This window comes from Terrapene carolina, unplaced genomic scaffold (genome assembly GCF_002925995.2).
Source record: "Terrapene carolina triunguis isolate 2854851 unplaced genomic scaffold, T_m_triunguis-2.0 Scaffold247, whole genome shotgun sequence".
Classification (NCBI taxonomy): domain Eukaryota; kingdom Metazoa; phylum Chordata; order Testudines; family Emydidae; genus Terrapene; species Terrapene triunguis.
Window position 1 is genome coordinate 8,637,341 of NW_020664598.1, and position 25,230 is coordinate 8,662,570.

At 42.0% G+C, this 25,230-nt stretch overlaps 1 protein-coding gene across 2 annotated transcripts in view; it reads left to right on the plus strand.

The window, feature by feature from the left end:
• Positions 1-25,230, plus strand: part of APPL2 (adaptor protein, phosphotyrosine interacting with PH domain and leucine zipper 2) — a 57,378-nt gene that overhangs the window by 5,620 nt on the left and 26,528 nt on the right. The window contains exons 1-5 of one of the 2 annotated variants that reach the window (XM_026657490.1): positions 974-1,060; positions 2,083-2,165; positions 16,909-16,968; positions 17,396-17,467; positions 23,712-23,799. In XM_026657490.1, the coding sequence (XP_026513275.1) occupies positions 2,160-2,165; positions 16,909-16,968; positions 17,396-17,467; positions 23,712-23,799 (226 nt within the window). In that variant the 5' untranslated portion in view covers positions 974-1,060; positions 2,083-2,159. Of the gene's footprint in view, positions 1-961; positions 1,061-2,082; positions 2,166-16,908; positions 16,969-17,395; positions 17,468-23,711; positions 23,800-25,230 lie in introns of those variants that run through there. The other variant, XM_026657489.2, reaches the window with a different exon arrangement.

The following is a 25,230-nucleotide window of genomic DNA, read 5'->3' on the forward strand; positions in this document are numbered from 1 at the left end:
CAAGCTAAGTGGATGCATTTCTCCAAGATAACACAAGTTATGTTTTCCTCTCTGCTGCTCCTCCGCTCACAAGAACAAAACAGAATGGCAGAGTGAAGAAACCATGCTTACGGACACGCAGCACTAGGGGTATGTCTACACTACCGCGGTAGTTCGACGGCTGGCAATCGAACTTCCGGGTTCGATTTATCGCGTCTGGTCTGGACGCGATAATTCGAACCAGGAAGTGCTCGCCGTCGACTGCGGTACTCCACCTCAGCGAGAGGAGTACCGCGGAGTCGACGGGGGAGCCTGCCTGCCACGTGTGGACCGCGGTAAATTCGAACTAAGGTATGTCGACTTCAGCTACGTTATTCACGTAGCTGAAGTTGCGTACCTTAGATCGAATTGGGGTGTTAGTGTAGACCAGGCCTATGTGTATATGTATGACTGTTGTCACAAACCAACATACTGCTGTTGGGTCTAATTTTAAGTCTACCAGTTTTGGCAGTATTTTAAAAGTTGTTCAACACAGAAGCCTCCTGAGATGGCATAATGGAAGATAATTTGTTTTATTACCAAGGGGTGCTTTTAATTCATTCTAAGAGTAGAGAAATAAAACTAGCGATGGTGTTTTGACCACAAGACCTTGGCATGGCTTTGATTACTGTAATCAGCAAGAGGAATTTCAGGATTTGTTACATTCCTGACTATGCTGGAAGGAGTGTCTACCAATTAGAGCAAGAAGGTGTTTGTCAGGAGGACTCTGCCATTGCTTTGCAGTGTAAACTTATTTGTGCATCAGTTTACCATCTCATTATAGTGATCAATTGTTGTGTTTTTACATTGTTGGATAAAAGAAGCTGTACACTGTATATTCAAAGTCTTATTACGCTGACTAATTTGTTTTGCTACAGTTTATTTACATTTTTTTAATATTTCCATTTGGGAGTAAAACCTTTTGCTTTTTCTTTTATTAAAGACTCGCTCCTTGCTTAGTGTATTTGAAGAAGATGCAGGAACCCTTACAGACTATACAAACCAGTTGCTTCAAGCAATGCAGCGGGTCTATGGGGCTCAGGTAATCTTTCATTTGTGTTGACTTTGTTTGGCAAGCAGTAGAGGCAACCTTATTAATCTGTTCCTAACAGGTACACTGATTTGCAAAAGTGCAGAACATGTGCAGCTCCCTTTGATTTGTGCAGAAGTTGTGTGGTTGCTCTGCTCTTTTGAAAATCAGTCTCGATGATATTGTCACTCCTGTCTTGGTGTTCCTCCACTTATTCAGAAAATGGAAATAAAATAAAATAAGAATCGTGGCACACACTTACTCTTGTGTATACTGCAAGGTCAACATTTTCAAACTTGGCTGACTAAAGTTAGGGTTAAATTTTCACTTAGATGCCTATATCCCCTTTGAAAACTGGGTTTAGGCATGTGTGTCATTCATATGCTTTTGAAAAATTTACCCTAAATACCACTGAACAGTAGTGAAATTTAAGGCTTTTCTGCACAGGGAGCTATTCTGGAATATCTATTCCTGATTAACTCAGTGTGTGGACAGTCTTATTCTGAATTAGCTAATTCCACTGGATTCCTTGGATTAGTTTGATCCACTGAAATAAACGAATTTGGAATAAGTCACTCTTATTCCAGAATAAGAGTGTCCACACATGGGAATTAATCAGGAATCGTTAATCTAATTTAAATTAATATCCTACCTTATTCCAGATTAATTGTTGTGTGCAGACAAGCCTTTAGGCTCTCAAGTGCATAAGGGACAGTTTTTTAAAGGTATTTAGGCACCTGAAGGTGCAGATAGACAGTGGGATTTTCAAAAGTGCCTAGGTACCTAACTAATTTAGATGTTTTTGAAAATCCTACTAGGCATCTTTCTGCATCTTTAGGCAACTAAATACCTTTGAAAAGATAGCCATAAATTCCTTTTGAAAATGACACCCAAACTCCCAAATCACTGAGGCACCTTCCAATTTTCCCCCTTGATCCTTATTTAGGTACCTTTATTAGGAGCCTAAATATAGATTTAGATGCCTAATTTTAAGCAATCAAATTTAAAAATCCCTGCCCTAATGTTCTGAACAGGAAACAGAATCCACATCTTGGGCCCAAACCTGCACCACTCCACTCTCACAAGAAGTCCCTTTGACCGTAATGGGACTATGCAGGTGAGTAAGGCGTGCTTGAATGAGTAAGGGTTTGCAGAATCAGACATCTTATTCTATTTTTTTCCTTAAACTTAAGTGACTTTATATTCAAATGAATGCTTGGAATCTTTATAGGAGAAAAGAAAGGGTCCAGTGTTGCCAACTTTCCCAATTTGATTGCAAGTCATATTTGAGATATTTGATGTTTTACTTAAAGCCCCAGCTCCCACAGACAAGTGACGAAAAGAAAACCTCAGCTTTCACTAAAAAGTAAATTTCTAGCCCTCATACTTATGGAGAAAAGACAGAAAATATGACCCAAGTGCCCCTGGAAAGATCAAATCCCACAATGCAAATAAAATACCCAGATCCACAAAGATATTCAGGCTCCTAACTTCCATTGATTTTAATGGAAATTAGAAGCCAAAATACCTTTATGTATTGGGGCCAAAGAAAACAAGATTTCTTACTTTGGTTTTAAAAATCACTAGTTTTTTTTTGTTTTGTTTGTTAATTTTGTGATTTTGGTGGGCCTAACCCCTGATTTTTCAATAGTTGTGGTTGGCAAAACCCACTGCCCTTGTCTTTGACTTCCACAGCTCAGAGGTAAGTGACTTTAATAGCTGTGTAAACATTCATTTACAGTATTCTTGGGAAGCAGGTAAATATAACCCTTATTTTACAGATAAGAAAACTAAAGCAAAGGGAATTGACTTGCCTTAGGCAAGTCAGTAGAAAAGCCAGGTTCAGAACTCAAGGCTCCCTACTTTTGTGCTTATTCTTCTATACCATATTCCCTCTTAAAAAGGAACAAGACTGCTAGGACTTCCTGGTGGGCTATCAGTGAGGCCAACCATGATGTATTCTAATGAAACAACTGCTGAAGTGTGTTTGGCCCCACACACAGATAGCAATTAGCAATTAATATTATGAACCTGATTATTTAGTTTATTCACAACTGAGGAATTCATAATAATAAAACGTGAACATACAACAGATATCACTGACAGAGTCTACTACGTATTAGCAATCCACACAGAGATTATTTTCAGGACATTCTCTTTGGAACCAAAATAAATACTCTTACAAGTCACTATTCCCCTTCCCCATCGAGGCAAGCAAACATAATTCATTTTGCAACAAGAGGTGTGTGGCTCAAAAAGAGCTGCCTAAAAAGTCTAGTATGATATTTTTCAATGCTCAGTTGCCATCAGAACTGGTTTCCAGATGTTCTGTGCATCTCTGAAATTCTCAGCCATGCTACATTACCTTTAATAAAAAAAAGAATCAGGATCTATATAAACCAACACATATTCTTTAAGATTACATGCAAAGAATATAAGGCCCCGAGTATAAAGATTTACAGCAAAACTGTGCAAAACAAACTACTTTATTGGGGTTGTCTCTCTCACAGACAATATGATACTCTGAACATTAGTATTTTCTTGCTACTGATCCAGGGTTCATTTCAAACTGCATTTCTGGGCTCTGGGCACTCAAACCCAATCTGATGTCATAGGATATTTATTCCCCAGGACAGCACACTGTCCACAAAGAGATCATTAGCAATGCTGCTCACATTAGATGCAAGAAGCAATACTGAAAGCAGCTAGCAGTAAGACATTATCATTGACAATGCTTCCAACATTAGCCACTAGGACCTGACTTTTCACAAGTGACTGATTTTGCATTCCCAACTTTAGATGACTTAAAACAGTGGTTCTCAACCAGGGGTATGTGTACCCCTGGGGGTACAGAGATATCTTCCAGGGGGTACATCACCTCACCTAGATATTTGCCTAGTTTTACAACAGGCTACATAAAAAGCCCCAGCAAAGTCAGTACAAACTAAAATTTCATACAGACAAAATGAGAAAGTAAGCATTTTTCAGTAATAGTGGCTGTGACACTTTTGTATTTTTATGTCTGACTTTGTAAACAAGTAGTTTTTAAATGAGGTGAAACTTGGGGGTATGCAAGACAAATATGACTCCTGAAAGTGGTACAGTAGTAGGATGACCAGACAGCAAATGTGAAAAATCAGGACAGGAGGTGGGGGGTAATAGGAGCCTATATAAGAAAAAGATCCAAAAATCGGGACTGTCCCTATAAAATCAGGACATCTGGTCACCCTATACAGTAGTCTGGAAAGGTAGAGAACCACTGCCTTAAGGGAGTCTGATTTGGAGCCTCCCAATTCAGTGGATGTACTCAGCCACTCTGCCTCCTCCTCACCCAACCGAAGGGGCACCAACCACATGGAGTATCCTGGTACCGCAACCAAAATCCTGGCCCGGTGCGGAGCGGGGTCTTGGGAAGGGGCGGGTGCCTAGAGAGCTAACCCATGCCACAGCAACGGCTCCTGCCCCGGGGAGCTGGGCCTGGCTCCCTGAGAAGAGGTGTGGGGGGCAGAGGATGCTGCTGCAGGTGGTCAGTAACCACAATGCCTAGAGCGAGGAACCAGGCCCAGCCCCGGAGGACAAAAGCCACCACTGTGGGATTTCTGTTTGTGCAATTGAGCCCATAAGCCTCTGCTAAAGCCGCCCTGGCCACAGGCAAGAATCATTGTTTAGAAAAGCCAACTGAAGCATCAGGAAGTAGTAGGAGGCCCCAGAGCTTGAGTTTATATATGTCCACATTGCCTCCCCCAAACCATCTTACTCCTTACTGCCCCTTTGTGTCCTCTGAGTCACACCTCTCGTGCTACCTCCTCTGTTTGGGACTGCCTCTCAGTTCTCATATATCCATGCTCCTGTCCAGTCTCCACTTGTCATACTTAAAACCCAGTTCTTTTATGAAGCCAGCCAACACTGACCTTGTTGGAGTGTGGATCTCACCCCACCTGTACTGTATTGCTTCCTGTGGGTAGCAATCAGCACTAAATGCAAGCTGTTATCCATCCAGAAACATGTTTGTAGTTGCCCAGAAACAGTGCTGTGTGTGCAAATCGTTCATTTAATTGGCTGCTAGCTTATAAACTGCCAGTCACAGTTTTATTTAAAGATTTATCAGATCGCTTGAAAGTCATGTAAGGAGAAACTGGAAGTATTTCCCCAGTATGGATGACCCTTTTTTTTTTTTTTTTTTTTTTTTTTTTTTTTTTTTTTTTTTTTTTTTAAGTTAAGTTTTATAATAATTTGAGTGCAATTTATGATTTTTGTTGGGTTTTTTTAAGCTACAGGATCCTATTAGGCGGTAGTGGAGCCTAATTATTTGAATTGTACATGTGTATTTTTGGTGCCTCTTGTATCAACCAACTTAATCATGTTTGTTAATGCCATTTCTAGTTGCAAGCACTAGAAACTGTTTAATATCTGGTTAGGTGTTCAGTAAACATGCACTAGCACATGGATACAAATACAGAGAAGCACCTGATTTTGGTCATATAAGATAAATAAATCACATGTCTATGAGTTCAGATTATACTTCCTGCTTTATTTGTATGCTCCTGCCTATGCATTGTAGCCAGAAGCAATTTAGCTTTGTGATGTTCTGATGGAAGAAAGCTTCCCAATAGAGTCTATCCCAGCTGCCCATTTAAGGGTTGCCAATATTGCCAATCCCAAATGTTCAAAAATCATGAGTCAGGCTCACCAAAAATCATGAGATTGGCTTTAAAATCACGAGATTATGTAAAAATAATAGATTTTGTGTACTTTTTATTTGCCTTCTGCTTTTTGAGCCTTTAGGGTGCACTGGGGTCACATTTTGAAGCTTTCTCCACAGCCACGAGGGCTGCAAACTTACTTTTTCTTTAAGAATGAAGGCTGAAATGATCCCATATCCACTTGACTCCAGGAGCTGGGGCTCTAAGGGAAACAGTATTTATCATGAGACTCATGACAAAATCATGAGTTGGCAACACTGCTGCTTCATTTCTATTGATGGGTTGAACTCACAGAAGTGACTGTGCCATTAGCAATAGTGATGTGTCAGACAGGCTGAATTGTAGGAAAGAGATCTTTCTTAAGTGAGGCTAGTGTTTACATGATAAGGCTGTAGAGTTAAAACCAAGCAGCCTGTGCCCCAGCTTGCATTTCCAATCACCAGGTGCCGTGCCACACTGAATTAAGTCCCTCCTGAAATCTGAATGTCATTCTCCAGTTCCACTCATCATGCTACAGTAATGGCCCAGTGGGGACCTTCATATGCCAAGAATAAAGAAAAGAAGGCACCACAAAATAAACATGATTTTTTTTTTAAATCGGTAATCATTTCATTTCACAGTCGACTAAAGTGTATCAACTAGGCACCTGAAGGGGAATCCTAGAAACAAGTTATAGTGCAATAAGATGCTGAACATTGTCAGTGCTGTGGCATTTTCTGTAGCAGTCCCAATAAATATATTTGTATACTAACAGTGTTCGTAGCTGCTGGGGAGCAAGGGAGGAGAGAACTAGAAGCAATCTAATGCTGCCTTTAGCAATGCAGAAAGAAAATATTTTTGTGCAAAGAGACATTGGAGAAAATGTCCTGAGGATTAGGTAGGTGCTACCAAGCAAAGTGACAGCACTGAGCATCACTTATGTAATTTGGAGCTGCCTAGGATTCTTTTAGTTTGTTCTTCAAACTAGTTTCATCCCACCACCACCCATATTTAATTCATGAATCCTTACACTCTCTCAGTGATGCCTCTTTTTGGCTCTAAGACCACTTCTGGGGCTCAGAAAGCCTGATTTAAAGCCCCTTGGAGTCCATGGGAGTCTTTTCATTGATTTCATAAGGTTTTGGATCCATGAATGAGTTTCCAGCTCTTTGGGAACATAGACTTCATTACTTATTATTTTGCCGTATTGCAATCTGAAACATCCAAATGTTGTGAGTCAGGCTCTACAAAATCATGAGAATGGTTTAAAATCATGGGTATTTATTATTATTAATAATAGTATTATAATAATAAATGTGTTCCTTTTATTTGCCTTCTGGTTTTTAAGCTTAGTGGCTGCACTCTGGTCATCTTTTCAAGCTTTTCTCTGCAACCGTAAGGGCTTTTGTTTTCAGTGAAAGTTGAGATTCTCACACAACCATGTGTGGCTTTAAATCAGATATCATATAACACGAGACTTGCAATAAAATCAGTGGAGTTGGCAACACTGATTTTTGTAAAGCACCATGTACATTTATGATGCCGTATTGATCACAAGTGTGCATTATTTATATGAGGGGCACCTCCTGTGATGTATTCTCCACATGTAAATAAGAAGACAGTTAAAGGTAAACAGGATTTAAGTGGATGATGAATATTGTATTTACAACGCCGTGGAACTCCATTTCATTGTTGCTGGTGAGCTTTGGAATTGTCACCAGGCCTAGAAGCAAGTTTATTAACATTAAAAAGGTTGCAGAGCAGTTTTTAAACTAGGAGATGGGGGAAAGCCGACTGCTGCAGAGGAGTATGTGGATCGGACAGAGACTTCTCTTAGAGGAGAGTCTATTGATAGAGATTCTCTAGATTAATAGTCAGGAGCAGAGGATGGAAGAGGATAATGTAAGGGCCAGATCAGACGAGAAACATTCACATAAAGAATCGGACACATCAGAAAAGGGCAGACAAATAAACAGTGACAAGTTTTTAAAGTGCTTGTACACAAATGCTAGAAGTCTAAATAATAAGATGGGTGAACTAGAGTGCCTCTTAATAAAGGAGGATATTGATATAATAGGCATCACAGAAACCTGGTGGACTGAGGACAAACAATGGGACACAGTCATTCCGGGGTACAAAATATATCGGAAGGACAGAACAGGTCGTGCAGGGTGGGGGAGTGGAACTATATGTGAAAGAAAATGTAGAATCAAATGAAGTAAAAATCTTAAGTGAATCCACATGTTCCATAGAATCTCTATGGATAGTAATTTCATGCTTTAATAAGAATATAACATTAGGGCTCTATTATCGACCACCTGACCAGGATAGTGATAGTGATGATGAAATGCTTAGGGAAATTAGAGAGGCTATCAAAATTAAGAACTCAATAATAGTGGGGGATTTCAATTATCCCCATATCAACTGGGAACATGTCACCTCAGGACGAAATGCAGAGACAAAATTTCTCGATACTTTAAATGACTGCTTCTTGGAGCAGCTGGTATGGGAACCCACAAGGGGAGAGGCAACTCTCGATTTAGTCCTGAGTGGAGCGCAGGAGCTGGTCCAAGAGGTATAACTATAACAGGACCGCTTGGAAATAGTGACCATCATATAATAACATTTAACATCCCTGTGGTGGGAAGAACATCTCAACAGCCCAACACTGTGGCATTTAATTTCAAAAAGGGGAACTATGCAAAAATGAGGGGGTTAGTTAAACAGAAATTAAAAGGTACAGTGACTAAAGTGAAATCCCTGCAAGCTGCATGGACGCTTTTTAAAGACACCATAATGGAGGCCCAACTCAAATGTATACCCCAAATTAAGAAACACAGTAAAAGAACTAAAAAAGAGCCACCGTGGCTTAACAACCATGTGAAAGAAGCAGTGAGAGATAAAAAGACATCCTTTAAAATGTGGAAGTCAGATCCTAGTGAGGTAAATAGAAAGGAGCATAAACACTGCCAAATTAAGTGTAAAAATGTAATAAGAAAAGCCAAAGAGGAGTTTGAAGAATGGCTAGCCAAAAACTCCAAAGGTAATAACAAAATGTTTTTTAAGTACATCAGAAGCAGGAAGCCTGCTAAACAACCAGTGGGGCCCCTGGATGATCGAGATACAAAAGGAGCGCTTAAAGACGATAAAGTCATTGCAGAGAAACTAAATGAATTCTTTGCTTCAGTCTTCACGACTGAGGATGTTAGGGAGATTCCCAAACCTGAGCTGGCTTTTGTAGGTGACAAATCTGAGGAACTGTCACAGATTGAAGTGTCACTAGAGGAGGTTTTGGAATTAATTGATAAACTTAACATTAACAAGTCACCGGGACCAGATGGCATTCACCCAAGAGTTCTGAAAGAACTCAAATGTGAAGTTGCGGAACTATTAACTAGGGTTTGTAACCTGCCCTTTAAATCGGCTTCTGTACCCAGTGACTGGAAGATAGCTAATGTAACGCCAATATTTAAAAAGGGCTCTAGAGGTGATCCCGGCAAATACAGACTGGTAAGTCTAACATCAGTACCGGGCAAATTAGTTGAAACAATAGTAAAGAATAAAATTGTCAGACACCTCGAAGAACATAAATTGTTGGGCAAAAGTCAACATGGTTTCTATAAAGGGAAATCGTGTCTTACTAATCTATTAGAGTTCTTTGAAGGGGTCAACAAACATGTGGACAAGGGAGATCCAGTGGACAGAGTGTACTTAGATTTCCAGAAAGCCTTTGACAAGGTCCCTCACCAAAGGCTCTTACGTAAATTAAGTTGTCATGGGATAAAAGGGAAGGTCCTTTCATGGATTGAGAACTGGTTAAAAGACAGGGAACAAAGGATAGGAATAAATGGTAAATTCTCAGAATGGAGAAGGGTAACTAGTGGTGTTCCCCAAGGGTCTGTCCTAGGACCAATCCTATTCAACTTATTCATAAATGATCTGGAGAAAGGGGTAAAAAGTGAGGTGGCAAAGTTTGCAGATAGATAATGTTTTCACCCCTCAGCTCACATAGAGCCGAGAAGATCTCACAAAACTAAGTGGTTGGGCAACAAAATGGCAAATGAAATTTAATGTGGATAAATGTAAAGTAATGCACATTGGAAAAGATAACCCCAACTATATATACCATATGATGGGGGCTAATTTAGCTACAACAAATCAGGAAAAAGATCTTGGGGTCATCGTGGATAGTTCTCTGAAGACGTCCACGCAGTGTGCAGAGGCGGTCAAAAAAGCAAACAGGATGTTAGGAATCATTAAAAAGGGGATAGAGAATAAGACGGAGAATATATTATTGCCCTTATATAAATCGATGGTACGCCCACATCTCGAATACTGTGTACAGATGTGGTCTCCTCATCTCAAAAAAGATATACTAGCACTAGAAAAGGTTCAGAGAAGGGCAACTAAAATGATTAGGGGTTTGGAACGGGTCCCATAGGAGGAGAGATTAAAGAGGCTAGGACTTTTCAGCTTGGAAAAGAGGAGACTAAGGGGGGATATGATAGAGGTATATAAAATCATGAGTGATGTGGAGAAAGTAGATAAGGAGAAGTTATTTACTTATTCCCATAATACAAGAACTAGGGGCCACCAAATGAAATTCATGGGCATCAGGTTTAAAACAAATAAAAGCAAGTTCTTCTTCACACAGCGCACAGTCAACTTGTGGAACTCCTTACCTGAGGAGGTTGTGAAGGCTAGTACTTTAACAGCATTTAAAAGAGAACTGGATAAATTCATGGAGGTTAAGTCCATTAATGGCTATTAGCCAGGATAGGTAAGGAATGGTGTCCCTAGCCTCTGTTTGTCAGAGGGTGGAGATGGATGGCAGGAGAGAGATCACTTGATCATTACCTGTTAGGTTCACTCCCTCAGGGGCACCTGGCATTGGCCACTGTCGGTAGACAGGATACTGGGCTAGATGGACCCTTGGTCTGACCCAGTACAGCCGTTCTTATGTTCTATGCCCATGGTGTGCGGAGCAGAATTTGGAGATCTGAGTGTTACAGAGAGGAGAACACATCATAACCGTTCAGCTGATAGCTGGTTTGCAGGGAAACTGTAAAGATTTTTTTTTTCTCTCCAGAACTAGAATCCTGCTGCAGCTGCTGGCACTGTTTTACAGCAGAGCCATGACTTGTATCTTTTCTCTTCCTATCAGATGATCCTTCATCAAGCCATTCATTACTTGTGAGGACTGAACACGCCATTGTGAATCAGCTTAAACAGGGAAAGCTATAAAATAGCCTGATCCCGTGAGCTACTGATCACTCTCAATACTAGGGGATCTCAGCATCTCCCAGCATTGGGATCTTAATTTCTAAAGCATTCTCTCTGCAAAGTTAAATCATTACAATGGTAGCATTTTCCCGATTGCCAGACCGCTGAGTGCTTCAGAAGGAGGAGATATGTGCATACAGACAGAGTTGGGTAACACATTCATCTCATGCCTCAGCTCCATTTGAACTGAGCCTGGGTTTAAGGTTGGGTACTTCCCATGATCCCAGAAGAAGGAAAATCCATAAATCCTTTGTGGACATCCTCCCCTAGCCACCCAACCCTCCTCTTCCTATCTGTGAGCAATTAGGTATCCCAAAAGCATACCAATTAAAACTTTATTGCACACCATTGTGTATACAGGGCGTGTATGTTTATATTTCCCCCCCGTATCTGCCATTGCTATGCAAAGTAGTTTTGTGTTACTCCACGCTCATTTACATGCAAAGTTTTGAAAATGTTGTCCTTAGCACAGAGAAGTAGATATGCTGAAAGATTCATTATACTGGGGTTGGACAAGATGAGGTGGCTCAATGCCTTTAAAGCTAATTGTATAACTCAGTTGAATCCTTTACAGGTACTCTTATCTGGAATCTTGTAGACAATTATATGTAACTATCCACTATTGAAAAATTAGGGTTAATTCCTATTTTAATTAAATCTGACTGATGTTTTTACCACAGAACTTATTTAGAAAGAAAAGGTGTTGAGAAATGATGGACTATCTCACAAATAAATTGTATGTAAGTGCAGCTGAGTTTTCATTATGAACTGGAGGGAGGAAGAGCCTATTCTTGCATCAGATAACTAGCTGTGTGCTTGACAGATGCTAATAAAAGGTAGAGTCACACCAGAAGCCCAGATATGAACACTCTGACACTTTGGGGAAGTTCAGATCCAAAAATTAATAGATGGGAATTTTGCCATTGACTTGAATGAAAGTGGGATCAGGCCCAGAGTTGACTAAAGTGTTGAAACAGCGCATTTCAAGTACAGTCCCTTTTTCATTTACATAGGGTAAAGAGAGGATTTAGATGCATTACGTTGTCTTCTTTATCACATCTATGTAATCTGACGCTGGTAGATCTTTGTTTACTTTTTCCGTTACAGCTCTGAGCACTTGGTAGCTAAGCTCAAAACTGAATGAAATAATTCATCCAGGGTCGTCACTGCTTAATTAGAATGGATTTCTGTCCGGTCCTCTCTTCCTCCCAATAAACATTTGTACATGATTTCCCTGGGGATTTTTTCCCCGCTATAAAATCAGCTAATGAAAATACATGTGTTTTGTGTGTATAGCACTAACGAAAATGAGTTTTGCCCTCACTTAGATTTATCAGACTGCTCAGGCTTTCAATATGTTTTCTAGTTGGTAATCTGTCCTTACTGACTTTCCCACTACAGAAGCGTTTGATTAACTCTGAAATTTCAGAAGGAGCTGTGGGGTATTGTGACAGAGAGTAATTTGAACAGTTGGAAAAAAATTTATAATAGTCTTTATTTTGCTTTGCGCCACCGTTTTCCAAGAGATTTTTCTAACGTTGTTGAATTATTTAATGGTAAAAGTACATTTACAAACAAATAATGTTTGTTCTTCAACTTAATCAACACATTATTTTCAGCCAATTCAGGATAATAGTATGTTGCTGTATTCCAAGGGGAAATGTATGGAATTGAATTAACTGCTAGAATGGATTCCAAGGGCTTCATGGATCTGTAAATACAAGCAATGCAAACAACAACTTTTAATCCCTTCAGCTGATTAATGGTGGCAAGAGAGGAAAGGGGCACAAGACAGTGCCAGAGAGAAGCCTGACTGAGAACAAATTGGAGGAGGGTTAAGCTGGAGTTGCCCCAAAAAAAGTGTTTTTAATTAAGCAATGTTGCCACAGGCTGAGCAGAGCATCTTGTCCCTGGATAATATGGCGGTACTTACACCTGTCTGATTAACTTGATTTGTGTGCTAGTGTTTTCTGTTTGTTTGGAAATGACATAATTAAAATTTTATACCGAGAATAGGGTCACAATCTGGCAGGTAGAGAGGGGTGTGTGTGTGTGTATGTAAAACTAAGCATTACCAACCCCAAATGGATTCACATGTACGCGGTAGTAGTGTGCACTGTATTCTGACAGGATGACACTCACCTCAGTGCACATAGCCAGCCCTAAAGCCGATGCACCACTGAAAGCACCGTCTATTGGCTTCAGTGGTATTTCAGTGAATGGAGACCTTGTGCTTGCTGTCTGCCAGGGTAAATATCAGCCCTCTCCACCTTTTCTCTCTATTCCGGCCGAGAGTATGAATACTCTCTATGGGGTCTGCATATGGCGGCCATTGCCTGGTCATGTAATAGACACCGTTTAACTCAAGTACCAGGCCCCGAGCCCTTGGCTATGCCGTAGAACAACTCTCTGCACTCACTGCTCCAATCGCTTAGGGCCTGTGGAAAAACCATCTTTATGATCTAAGGGGGCCAGAACTAGGAGAGCCAATATCTGTCTTATGCTTGCATTGCAGCCATTCATGTAGATACCCTTCTAGACAGAATATGGCCTTTGTTTTTTCCATGGCCTGAACATGACTTTACCACTCCTCATCCGCTGCAAACAGTGACTCTGCAGAGGAGTTAAGATGCTGCAGAGGCCCATGCAAAGACTGTTTCTAGAGTCTTTCACTCAGATTCTGTCCTATACCAAGATGTGCTTGCACAGAAGGGCAGAGGAAGCCATCAGGGAGCAGGTTCTGCCTCCCTGATTCTAATGGTACGTCTGCTCTAGCTCTGGCCCATTGGTGTAAGTTAGAGCAGCTTAGAGGCTGCTCTGACTTACACAAACAAGCTATGGTTTTATTTTTTCATTTTTTAAAAAAAATCTGAACTCTAAAATAGAAATAATTCAGAGGACTAATAATTGGAGAAAGGAGGGATCTAGCCATGGCAAATATATAAGACCTGATTCCCCAGTTTTTTATACCAGTTTTATGGCAGTGAAACAAACAAGACCTATCTGGCTAGTGACAAAGCTTCTGCTGTTGGAATCTTTAGTCTCCCTCTTACATATCCCAAGCCAAATTCTGCTCTCATTTACACAGATATAAATGTAGGTGAACTCTACTGCTTTAGCTGAGAGTAGAACTTGCTTCCTTGCCTACTCCTGCCTTCCCCCACTCGCTAGGTTTCTGATACACAAAGGAAGACACTGAGGGCAAATAGCAGAGGTGTGAGGGTGTTTCAAGCCCAGCATCTTCACATTTGCCTGTTGGTGCTGTCACAATACTAATAGCAACATGGGGTTGCGGGAGCTTTACATTGTTTTCTCAGTACTATTTAAATTGTTGAAATCTTCTATGTGAGAACAGCCCCAATACTAGCTCAGAGTGTCTTTCAGCTAAACTTCTACATTATGGTTATTAGCAATAAGTATTTATATTCTGGTAACACTCTAAGGCCTCAGTTGGGATTGGGACCCTCTTGTGCTTGGTGCTGTACAAACACATGAGAGAGAAGGTTTGCAACCTAACCGGCCTCCAGACAGCAATTCCGGGCCCCAGGGCAGAACAGTCAATGGGCCCCCACGCATGCACAAGCTGTGCCCGCGCGAACGCAGTCCACCTGACATTTGGGTGGTGCTGTGCCTGTACTGACTGGTGCCCAGCGAGCTGCCGGCTGCACTGCTGGGCACAATCTTCCGGCATGGCCAGGGCTTTCACATGTCCGCCCAGTAGGGTTGCCAACTGTCTAATCACGTAAACCCACATACCCTTGCTCTGCCCCACCTCTTCCCTGGGACCACACCCCTGTCCTGCGCCTTCTCCAAGGCCCCACCCCTGCTCACTCCATCCCCCCTCCCTCCGTTGCTCGCTCTCCCCCTCCCTCATTTTCACCAGGCTGGGGCAGGGAGTTTGGGTGTGGGAGGGGATGCGGGAGGAGGTGCGGGGTGCAGGCTGTGGGAGGGAGTTTAGGTGCAAGCTCTGGGAGGGAGTTTGGCTGTGGGGGGGGGCTCGGCTGGGGCAGGGGGTTGGGGTGCAGGAGGGGGTTTGGGGTGCAGGCTCTGGGAGGGAGTTTGGGTGCGGGGGGGCTCAGGGCTGGGGCAGGGGGTTGGGGTGTGGGAGGAGGTTCAGGGTGCGGGCTCTGGGTGGGAGTTTGGGTGTGGGCGGGGGCTCAGGGCTGGAGCAGGGGGTTGGGGTGCAGGAGGAGGTCAGAGTGTCTGTGCTTACCTCGGGTGGCTTCCGAAAGCAACCAACGCACCCCTCTGGCAGCAACTCATAGGCGGGGGGCCAAGGGGTCTTGGTGTGCTGCTGCCCACAGACACCACCCCCACAGCTCCCATTGGCCGCAGTTCCCAGCCAATGGGAGCTGCAGAGTCGGCGCTTGGGGAGGGGGCAGCACGCGGAGACCCTCTCCCCAGGGGCCACAGGGATGTGCTGGCCGCTTCCAGGAGCGATGGGGAGCGAGGGCAGGCAGGAAGCTTGCCTTAGCCCTGCTGTGCTGCTGCCGGGGGCCCTTGGGCCCTTTTAAATCACCTTCCCCCCCTACCACCTAAAGACATACAGAATCTCTGTGAGTGAGAAGGAGTAACGGAGAGAAATCCTTGAGACTGTGGGGTGCAGTTTAAGTGTCTGGTTTCAGTCTGCAACATGAGCACTGCAGACCAGAAATTGCTAGTAGCGCCAAAATAATGGTGGTGCTTTAAATTGGCCTTAGGGGTCAGTGGCTAAACCAGTTCCCCTCTTTGGCTTAGATTGATTGATTTCACCTGTTCTGGGGCTACTTTCCCACCCCTTCTCATTATTCCTCCCCAGTTCTTTCCACTAGTTCCTCCTCTGGATTGCAGATTTTAAGTGGGAAGTTATAACTTATGACTTCTTTAGAAGCTGCTGTGTAATGCATTCTGTGGGAAGGGGAGCATCCGGCATAGTTTGTGACCTTTTCAATGTACCTGGTCGCAAAGTTACTCCCAGACTAGCCATGTGTCAGCAAACCGCCTATTCTTTTTACTCTTGAATTTGGGCTCAGTCCCGCAATCCATCCATTATGAGTGTACTTAAATTGATGCATGTTAATAGTTCCACTGGCCCGTTTAGGATTGCTCTAAGCATTGCTCTACACACAGCTTTGTACGGCTACCACAGTTTGAAACCTGTATAGTTATACCAGTACAACCAGTACAAATAAGCTATACTAGTATAAGGCACCTTTAAACTAGTATAACTGCATCCGTGTACCAATGTAATTATTTCAGTAAAAAAAATCATACTTCTAACCAATCACTTAAATTCATACTAAAATCGAATGTAGACCAAGCCTCATTCACACCAACTGGCCATGGGTCGTATGAATTGGTGGAGTGCTTTGGGACTTCTCATGTACACAGAGTTAAGCATGTGCTAGAGTAATTGCAGAATCAGAGCCACACGGCACATCTACACTGCAATAAAAGACCCACAGCATGGCCATGGCTGGCCCAGGTCAGCTGACTTGGGCTTGCGCGGCTCAGGCTGCAGGGTTATAAAATTGCAGTGTAGCTATTTGGGCTCAGGCTGGAGCCTGGGCTCTGAGATACCACAGGTGATAGGATCTCAGAGCCTGGGCTTCACCCGAGCCCAGACATCTACGCTGCTATTTGTAGCCCCACAGTCCCAGGCTCGCGAGCCTGAGACTGCTGGCTCGGGCTCTAAGACTTGGTGCCGTGGGTTTTTTATCTCAGTGTAGACATACCCATAGACGGTGAGATCTTTGAGGCAGGGAAGGTCACTTGCAGTGTGTGTGTATATCCCCCAGGGTCCTGGTCCTGTTTGTGGCCTATAAACACTACCACTATCCAAATAATAAAGTAGTAACCACAGTAATTCTAAATATTTTTGGTTACCTCTTCTAAACTCTCCTTTTTGTTTTGTAGAATGAAATGTGTCTAGCCACACAACAGCTTTCCAAGCAGCTTCTTGCATATGAAAAGCAGGTACGTCTAAAATTCTGTGTTTGCAAGGGTAACAGTCTCAACGTTCAGCTGATTAGATGGTGCATATGAAAAATCCATTCAAAGGGTAGGATTTTCAAAATGGCTCATCATTGGCCTAACTCGGGTCCCATTGAAGCCATTGGGGGAAATCGCCTGTTGACTTCAGTGGGAGCAGCGCTGAGTATTTTTGAAAATCCCATCCAAAATGTTTACATTAGTAAATTAATGAAGATGCAAAGCAGCCTATTCTTGGTACGACCATTCCTTTTAAATAAATCAGATAAACGTTATTCCTTTAGACAAGGAAATTAAAATATAAAGTGCATGTATGAAAGTAGGATATTATTTGTACATATATGTAGTACGACATATGGTCTGTATAATGACCTTGTTAACTTACAGTATCAATATATTTTTTTATTTTCAGAATTTTGCCCTGGGTAAAGGAGATGAAGAAGTGATATCCACCCTTCATTACTTTTCAAAAGTAGTGGATGAGGTAATTTAAATGGCCTATAGCAATATCATCATGTTCTCTGTCTCGTTAGCCATTTTCCTCTGACTACTACTAAAGGCTAAATTCTGCCTGGCCTTTGTGTGACCATGTAATGGAAGGGAAGGAGTAATAAATCCCACTCCCTTTATATAACCCTTGTGTTGGAATTATTAATAATATTTGAAAATATTAATAAGGGAAACCACCGAACACTAATTTAACTATAAATTCCTTTATTAAATCCAAAGGCCAAATGGTACTGATACAATTGCTCTAAACATGCCTTAAAAGCCTAAATAATAAGCAATTTACTACAGCAAAACAGTAACAAAACATTGTAAGTATCTTGATCAAATGCTTATAAAACAGGCTAATCCCAGTAGTGCTCAGACCCATATTGGCTGACTCCAGCATGGTCAGGAATTAGCAATGAACCCTTGAGGAGTTCACTTTTTATACCCTTTAACAAACAAGTGATGTCATTGCCAATTACTGACTGCAGCTAAAAACCAAATTGAGACAGTTCACCCTTATTTCCAGTCTTAATCCAGATAAGATTTACCACCTCCTTTCTTCCCTAGACCTTTTCTTCTTATCTTGTCCCCTCCTTCCTGCTGACCAACAGCTTTTTTGTTGCACCTGGGTTCACATAGGACGTAACACTGGTAGGTGGGGTGAGAAGGTCCATGTTGGCTCCTTTTAAGAGAAATTCTTTTTCTCTTATTGCCTGTAGTCATCCCTATCAGTCAGAAGCCTTCCTTTTAGAAACTTCCCCTTATTTCATTAGTTATTCTTTGAACCAGACATCCTGCCTACTTCATTCCATTTCGCCTTATAACTCATTATTTTTAAGACCTTCCTTCTACATGCTATTGAGGTCCGTTTTTACAACACCTATGTATTTCCTTAATCAATAAGCTAACTTTCCTTCTTTAATTTAATACTTCTCCTACACCAGGTAAGGATTGGGCAGAGTTGCAACCCCAGTGCCCAGGGGAGTGTAGAACTGCTACTGGGATGCTCCCAAGTGGAAGCATACCGCTCCAGTGGGAGAACAATGCCCCAGCTCTGCACCCCACTCCCATATGTGAGAGGGGGAGTAGATTGCATCCCTTAAGAGGTGTGCCAATTTGTATTACTAGGGGAGTGCTGGGAATATTGGCTCAGAATCCACAAAGGTATTTAGACTCATAACTTCTATTGAAAGTCCTGGTCTTTGTGAATCTGGGCCATTCAACCTCTTTGGGCATCCCTCCCTCTCTCTTCCCCCCCCCAATGCATCATCCTCAATGCAAGGGCTGTGCCAGACAGGCAGGGGAATTAGGGGAGATTCTGAAATGGGTCAAGTATCAACCGGATTGGGCTAGTTTATGATCTCCTCCTTCTGATAGAAAAGGCCTTTACACTATTAAGCATTAAACTCTGCAATCGGTACCCAGATTTTCCGGGGAAAGGAACATCACAAGCAACAGTTAATGAAGTTTCAAATAGTCACCACAAGATGACATAGAATTTTATGCTGTAGGATTCAGCAGGAGTTTGATGGCAAGAGGGTTGGTTTAAATACCGGTATGGTTGTGGGGGGGGGCGGGGAGGGATAGTTCAGCGGTTTGAGCATTGGCCTGCTAAACCCAGGGTTGTGAGTTCAATCCTTGAGGGGGCCACTTAGGGATCTGGGGCAAAAATCAGTACTTGGTCCTGCTAGTGAAGGCAGGGGGCTGGACTCGATGACCTTTCAAGGTCCCTTCCAGTTCTAGGAGATAGGATATCTCCATAAATTTAAAAAAAATCAGGCTACAGAGTTGAGTACACAATGCTTTTGTTCTCTCCAGGCAGTGCATGTCACTGCTAAGGAATGGGAGTTTTTCTAAATATGGTGTCACTGGGCATGAAATAATGTTTCCCGGGTGGTCTGAGTATCTAGGTGCTTGTATGACCTTAGTGTCGGAGAGGGTTTTTTGGTCTTACCTCATCCCTTCTAGGTTCCACGGGGTCTGTGCTTGTATAATCAGAAATACACTGCTACCTGTTTGTTTACTTTTAACTTTTGTTTGCCATTTAAGTAAAAAGGCAAAGGGTTGTATTGGGGCCTAATTTAGACAGAATAACAAAACTTGGTTAAATAAGCTCAAATATTAGCATGGTGTAACTCCATTGACTTAATCAAAGTTACCCCAAAGATTAATTTAGCCCTTACTTGCTTCCTGCCATACCATTTCTTTCTGGTGATCTTTAAAAGGACTGATGGTTAATGTTACATAACAGGCGCTCTCAGAACACACACAAAGCATTGCCCCCTCTTACTGGAGTATAAACAGGTCAAAAATCAATGTTTTCTCCCTTCCAAGGTACAAACAAAGCCCTCCTCTTTGCTAGCTGTGAGCACAGAATCCATTTTGTTGAATCTAGGCTTTTCCTCTTAAGTTGCCCACTCCTTCCTTTCCGCAGCCTCCTGTCAGCTGTGCCCCTGGAGTTTACTGAATCCCAGTTACGGCTGCTCTACAGCCACTTAACCCCTCCAAGCTGGTTTCCTGCCTCTGCAGACTTGACAGGAAGAACAAGTTTGCAGAACTTGGCCTTACAACCACGTTTAGGGATCCAGACAAGTAGCATCCTGGGTCTCAGTGATCCCTGACAGTATATAGAACATCACATCTTCGGTCCCATCTATGGAACCTTTTGCCAAGCCCCAGCATGATCATGGGCATCCTAGCTGAGCCCAGTCTGACCCTCTCTCCCTGCTGCTATTGCCATGGAAAAAGGGACCTCCCCATTCATATATAACAACATGCCACAAAACATGTCTTTATGTGCTGGATCACATTCTGGTCTGGATTTTAAAGAGACACCTACGGAAATTGGGGGTGAGGGGGGAGAGGGAGGGAGAGACTTGCCATGAGAGTAAAGCATTTATGAATAGGGTCCTTTATTTGTAATGGTTCCTATTGTGAATACATTTCAGTTTACACGAATGAAAGGAAAGAGAAGCTCTAGCAGTGGGAAATGATCCTGACTCTGTTGTGTAGAGCATTAACAAAGAACGTGGTTAATGGAGGCTAATTACTAATGAAATCTACTCAAAGGCTCAAGTGTGAAGGAACCGAAATGCTCTTTGAATCCTTTAAAAAGATCAGGCAAGGATTAAATTAAGCTTTTAGGCTGAAATCCTCATCAACCATGCACATCTTGAGTAAACAAGCTTTGGGGATTGAAGTGCATAGTATCCTCTCACCCAACCCACTGAACTCGGGTGCAGAAGCTGTGGCCACTGCTATGGTGTGTGAGTTGTGGTAGCAGCTGTAACACACTGTGACACTCCTCCTTACCTATTTGGCTTTTCCCTGGATCACTGCTCAGGGACTTGCACTGGTTATTGAATGGTTCTATTTATCTCCTCCATAGTCCGCCCCTACACCCCGTTCCATGCATTAAAGAAGATAATGATGAATTTTTAATTTGTATTGTAGTAGCAGCCTAGTGGTTTCAGTCACACATCATGGCCCCACTGTGCTAGGCATTGTACAAACACAGAATAAAAAGACAGTCCCTGCTTCTAAGAGCTGATAGACTAAGAGTTTGTCTACAGGGGAAAGTTTTTCCAGTAAGGGTTAAACATAGCTACTGAATGAATCAAAAAAAGAACTTTTATGTGTGGGTGCAAGGCAGTTTGTGCCGAGAAAACTAAAGGTACACTGAAAAATCTTCGCCGTGTAGACAAGCCCTTAAGTATAAGATGAGACAACAGATAAGTACAACAGACAGACAAGAAACACAAGGTAACAGTGAGATGATTATGAACCATATGACCAACACACCTGCTACCCAACCATTGTTGAGTTTCATTGGGAGTTACTCCAAATGACAAAAACAACAAGGAGTCTGGTGGCACCTTAAAGACTAACAGATTTATTTGGGCATAAGCTTTCGTGGGTAAAAACCTCACTTCTTCAGATGCATAGAGTGAAAGTTACAGATGCAGGCATTATATACTGACACATGGAGAGCAGGGAGTTACTTCGCAAGTGGAGAACCAGTGTTGACAGGGCCAATTCAATCAGGGTGGATGTAGTCCACTCCCAATAATAGATGAGGAGGTGGGGGAAAGACGTATTGCATAGAATCAGTGTTCATTTAAGCAGTGATTAAATTACTCTCTCCCTGATCTTGCAGTCCATACTCAGGCAAAACTCCCATTGCCTTCAATAGAGAGAGTTGCATGAATCAAGAGTGTAGGATCCATTGATCTTAATAGGAGCTCAGCACTCATTAAAATCAGGAGGTGCCTAAATGTGGCTTTTAGAAGTCTAACTTGCTGCTGCTGCTTTTTTCTTTAAATATTGGCCTTAATCCATTTCCCTCCCCCGCACCAAAAAAGGGGAAAAATCAATCCAAATAAATAAGAAAATATTGATAAAATGTGAAGTTTTTAAAAATTAAAACATTAAAAGTATAACGAACAACACTTGTTTACAATTTAATTTGGAACTGAGCCTAAGTTGAGTTAATGTTCAAGGACGTTTTTCTTTTTGTTTGTGCAAGGTGGGTGTACTGTGCCAGGTGCAGCCCAAGTGAGAAACCAGTATTTAGACAGTAAACAGTGTGGCGGTAAACGTTTTGCTTCAAAGCCTCTCCTTGAGCAAGCTTAATTTATGGGGTCCTGAGGAACTGTTGGACATTTACCACTGTCATTTTTGTTGAAGCTGTTAAAACTGTTGATGACTACAGATCTGATCCAGTTCCTAGTACAGTCAGTGGCAGTCTTTCCACTGACTTCAGTGGCAACTGATTTTGCATTATATTCAGTAGTGCTATGCATTCAGTTTCCAGAGGAAAATGCTTAAAACCAAACACTATTTGAGCTATTTGGGTTGACTCAGTATTTGTTTGTTTTTGGTGGGTTTTTAATACTCCAGGTAACCAGGTATAAGGTCAAAATTATTATTAATAATAATAATAATAATAATAAATTAATGACACCTGGTCTTTCTGAGGTATTCCCTCCATCTGGGATCAGAAATATCATACGACCACCAAGCCTGGCATTATTTGGCCCAATAGCTAGTTCCCTGAGAAATTTTTAAATCCCAAGAGAAATGTAAACACACATGCTTTAAATACACCTGGAGAGACAAGGTGGGTGAGGTAATATCTTTTATTGGACCAACTTCTGTTGTGTGGACATGGTAATTGTGAGTGGTGTCGTCATTCTGGTGAAAGAATTATTTGAGGTGGAGACGGGTGGAAGAATTCTTCTAGTTCTCCACAAGTTAGTATGGTATCAGGTTCTGAGGTAGGGCAGAAGTTCAGTCCCTTAGAGCACAGATAATGCAGCTCCAGTGAGGGTTAGTCTTGATAAACTGATGCTGTTTGGGTGTCGTGCAGTGTCTACTTGGTGGATACTGGTGCCATGGTTTATCCCAGAGGTGGTGTTCTGTGGTTGTGGAGTACTTGTAGTTGGTTCCACTTTTTGGTGTTGTGTTGGGTGGCTGTCATCGTTTTTGTTTTGTTTTGGTTTGTTTGTTTGTTTGTTTTTATAGTTGTTTTGGATTTCTTGCATGATTTCCAAGTAACTTTACAGACGCTTCCCGACTTACGCAAATGTTACGTTCCGGAACGCCTCGCGTAACTCGAATTTTGCGTAAGTCGGAAACGTATCCCCAACCATTATGCGCCTCCTCCCCCCCCCTTCCCCCCCCCAAAAAAACACCCCACAACCCTCCCATTTCTAGCTTACGGAACTTTTCCCGTAAGTGCGGATTTGCGTAAGTCGGGTTTGCGTAACCCGGGGACTGTCTGTACTGTTGTTTTTTTTAAACTCCAGTGTGTGGGAGCCTGTGATGATTTCTCATTTGAGGTGGTCCCTTCTGGGGCATGTGAAGTGCAGTAAATGGTGCCTCAGTTTCTCTGAAGTCTGTCTGCAGAGCTGTTCAGCATATTTGCAGTTGTATGTAGTGGTCACGCGGTTATAGAACGTGAGACCTCTGGGGATGCTTTTTCTTCATGTTGTGGAGTTTCCATTTCAGATGGCTAAATTTGATACCTTCCATTGTTGTATGCAATGTAGTTGTAGTAATAATAATAATAAATATTTATTTACCTCACCCACCTTGTCTCTCTCAGATCCTTGGACTGACACGGCTACAACTATACTGCAGACAGAGGCCTATATGGCTCACGGGCTGATGACAGTGTGTCTGTAGTACTCTGTGCACAATGCAGTATTTTAGATCATTTCTCTCTCTTTCAGCTTAACATTCTCCATTCTGAGCTGGCAAAACAGCTTGCGGACACAATGGTTCTCCCGATCATACAATTTCGAGAAAAAGATCTTACAGGTAAGTTTTGGTTAGATTCCAAATTGCTATCAACTCATAACTTTTGGTGCCTGACACATTTTGTTGTAAGCTGTTGACTGTTTATCAATTTGTCATTAAGAAACTTGGTTTTGTATTAATTGCCAGAAAAATCTGATATTTTCTTACTTGCTGCTAGACTGAGCATTTTTGATCAGACATAAATTTGTAGAAGTCCAGCACACGTGCTACCTGTTTTAAAATACGAGGCCACATTGTCCACCGTGTGATCTATTTTTATACCAATGTGACTTAATTGAATTCGGTGGTGTCATACTTGCATAAAGCTGGAGGAGTGCAGTGGTGCTCCAGGCTTGTGAACATCTGAAAGGAGAGGTAATATTAACCCTACTGTGAGAAAACTGGGTTTGAAAAACAGGGGCAGGATTTTTCTGACTACAAAGCATACCTGTTTTCCCCTTGTTTAGGCAAATCAACCTTTTTAACTCTGTGCCACCCATGGAAAGATCCAGATGGCACAAAATTGGAAATTCCTTGCTCACAAAACAAAATAGCAGTGCAAATCTTTGGAATAATTTTGAAAGCAGGTTGCTGTGCAAGTTCAGAGAGAGTCTAATCAGCACATGCAAGAGAAGCATAAGATTTTATTGACTGTATCTCAACTTTAAATAATAATAAATAGTTCCCATGCTCAGCTCACCTCAGAAGGCATTTAGGTGCCTACATTTGTTTGAACTGATTTTATTGGAAGAGAAAACAACTGCAGTATAATTGTGAAAGAAAACATGCTTTGGAGAAATTATGATTTTCAGCTTGTTTCATTTCCATACATCACTATAGAGCAGTTAAGACTATGATGACATGAATGGGCCTGTCACAAATGCATGTTGTTTATAATAGTTCTGTGGTAGGTGTCAAAACAAGAGGCACATAATGTCCAAATACCAAGATCTTTGTCCTGCAGATGCTTTCATATCTGCTTAACTTTGCTCACTTGATTTCAGTGAGACCACTCACATGCTTACAGTTAAACATGTACATAAGTGTTTGCAGGGCTGGAGCTTAAGGGGTTACATTTTTCTATTCTACTCTTCTATGTATTCATCATAGTATCTGAGTGCCTTTCAGTAGTGCATTAGGCAACATGACTAATATCTGTCACATGTTTGTTCTCATCCTTTTCCCAGGGGGAAAAGTGTGTATGCACAGCAGTGTGTCTTGTTTTTAATTAACACATACAAACATATAGCATTGTGTGTGAGTCAGAGAAGGGAAGGTAAAAGAAAGGCACCTTGCACTTGGAGCAGAAGATGGTGAGGTTTGTGATGGTCTTTAGTTCCTGGGGGAGTTCATTCCATAGTCTTGGGTCAGCCCCTCAGAAAGCTCCTGTCTCTCTTCAGCTCTTGTGTGTGTGTGTGTGTGTGTGTGTGTGTGTGTGTGTGTGTGTGTGTG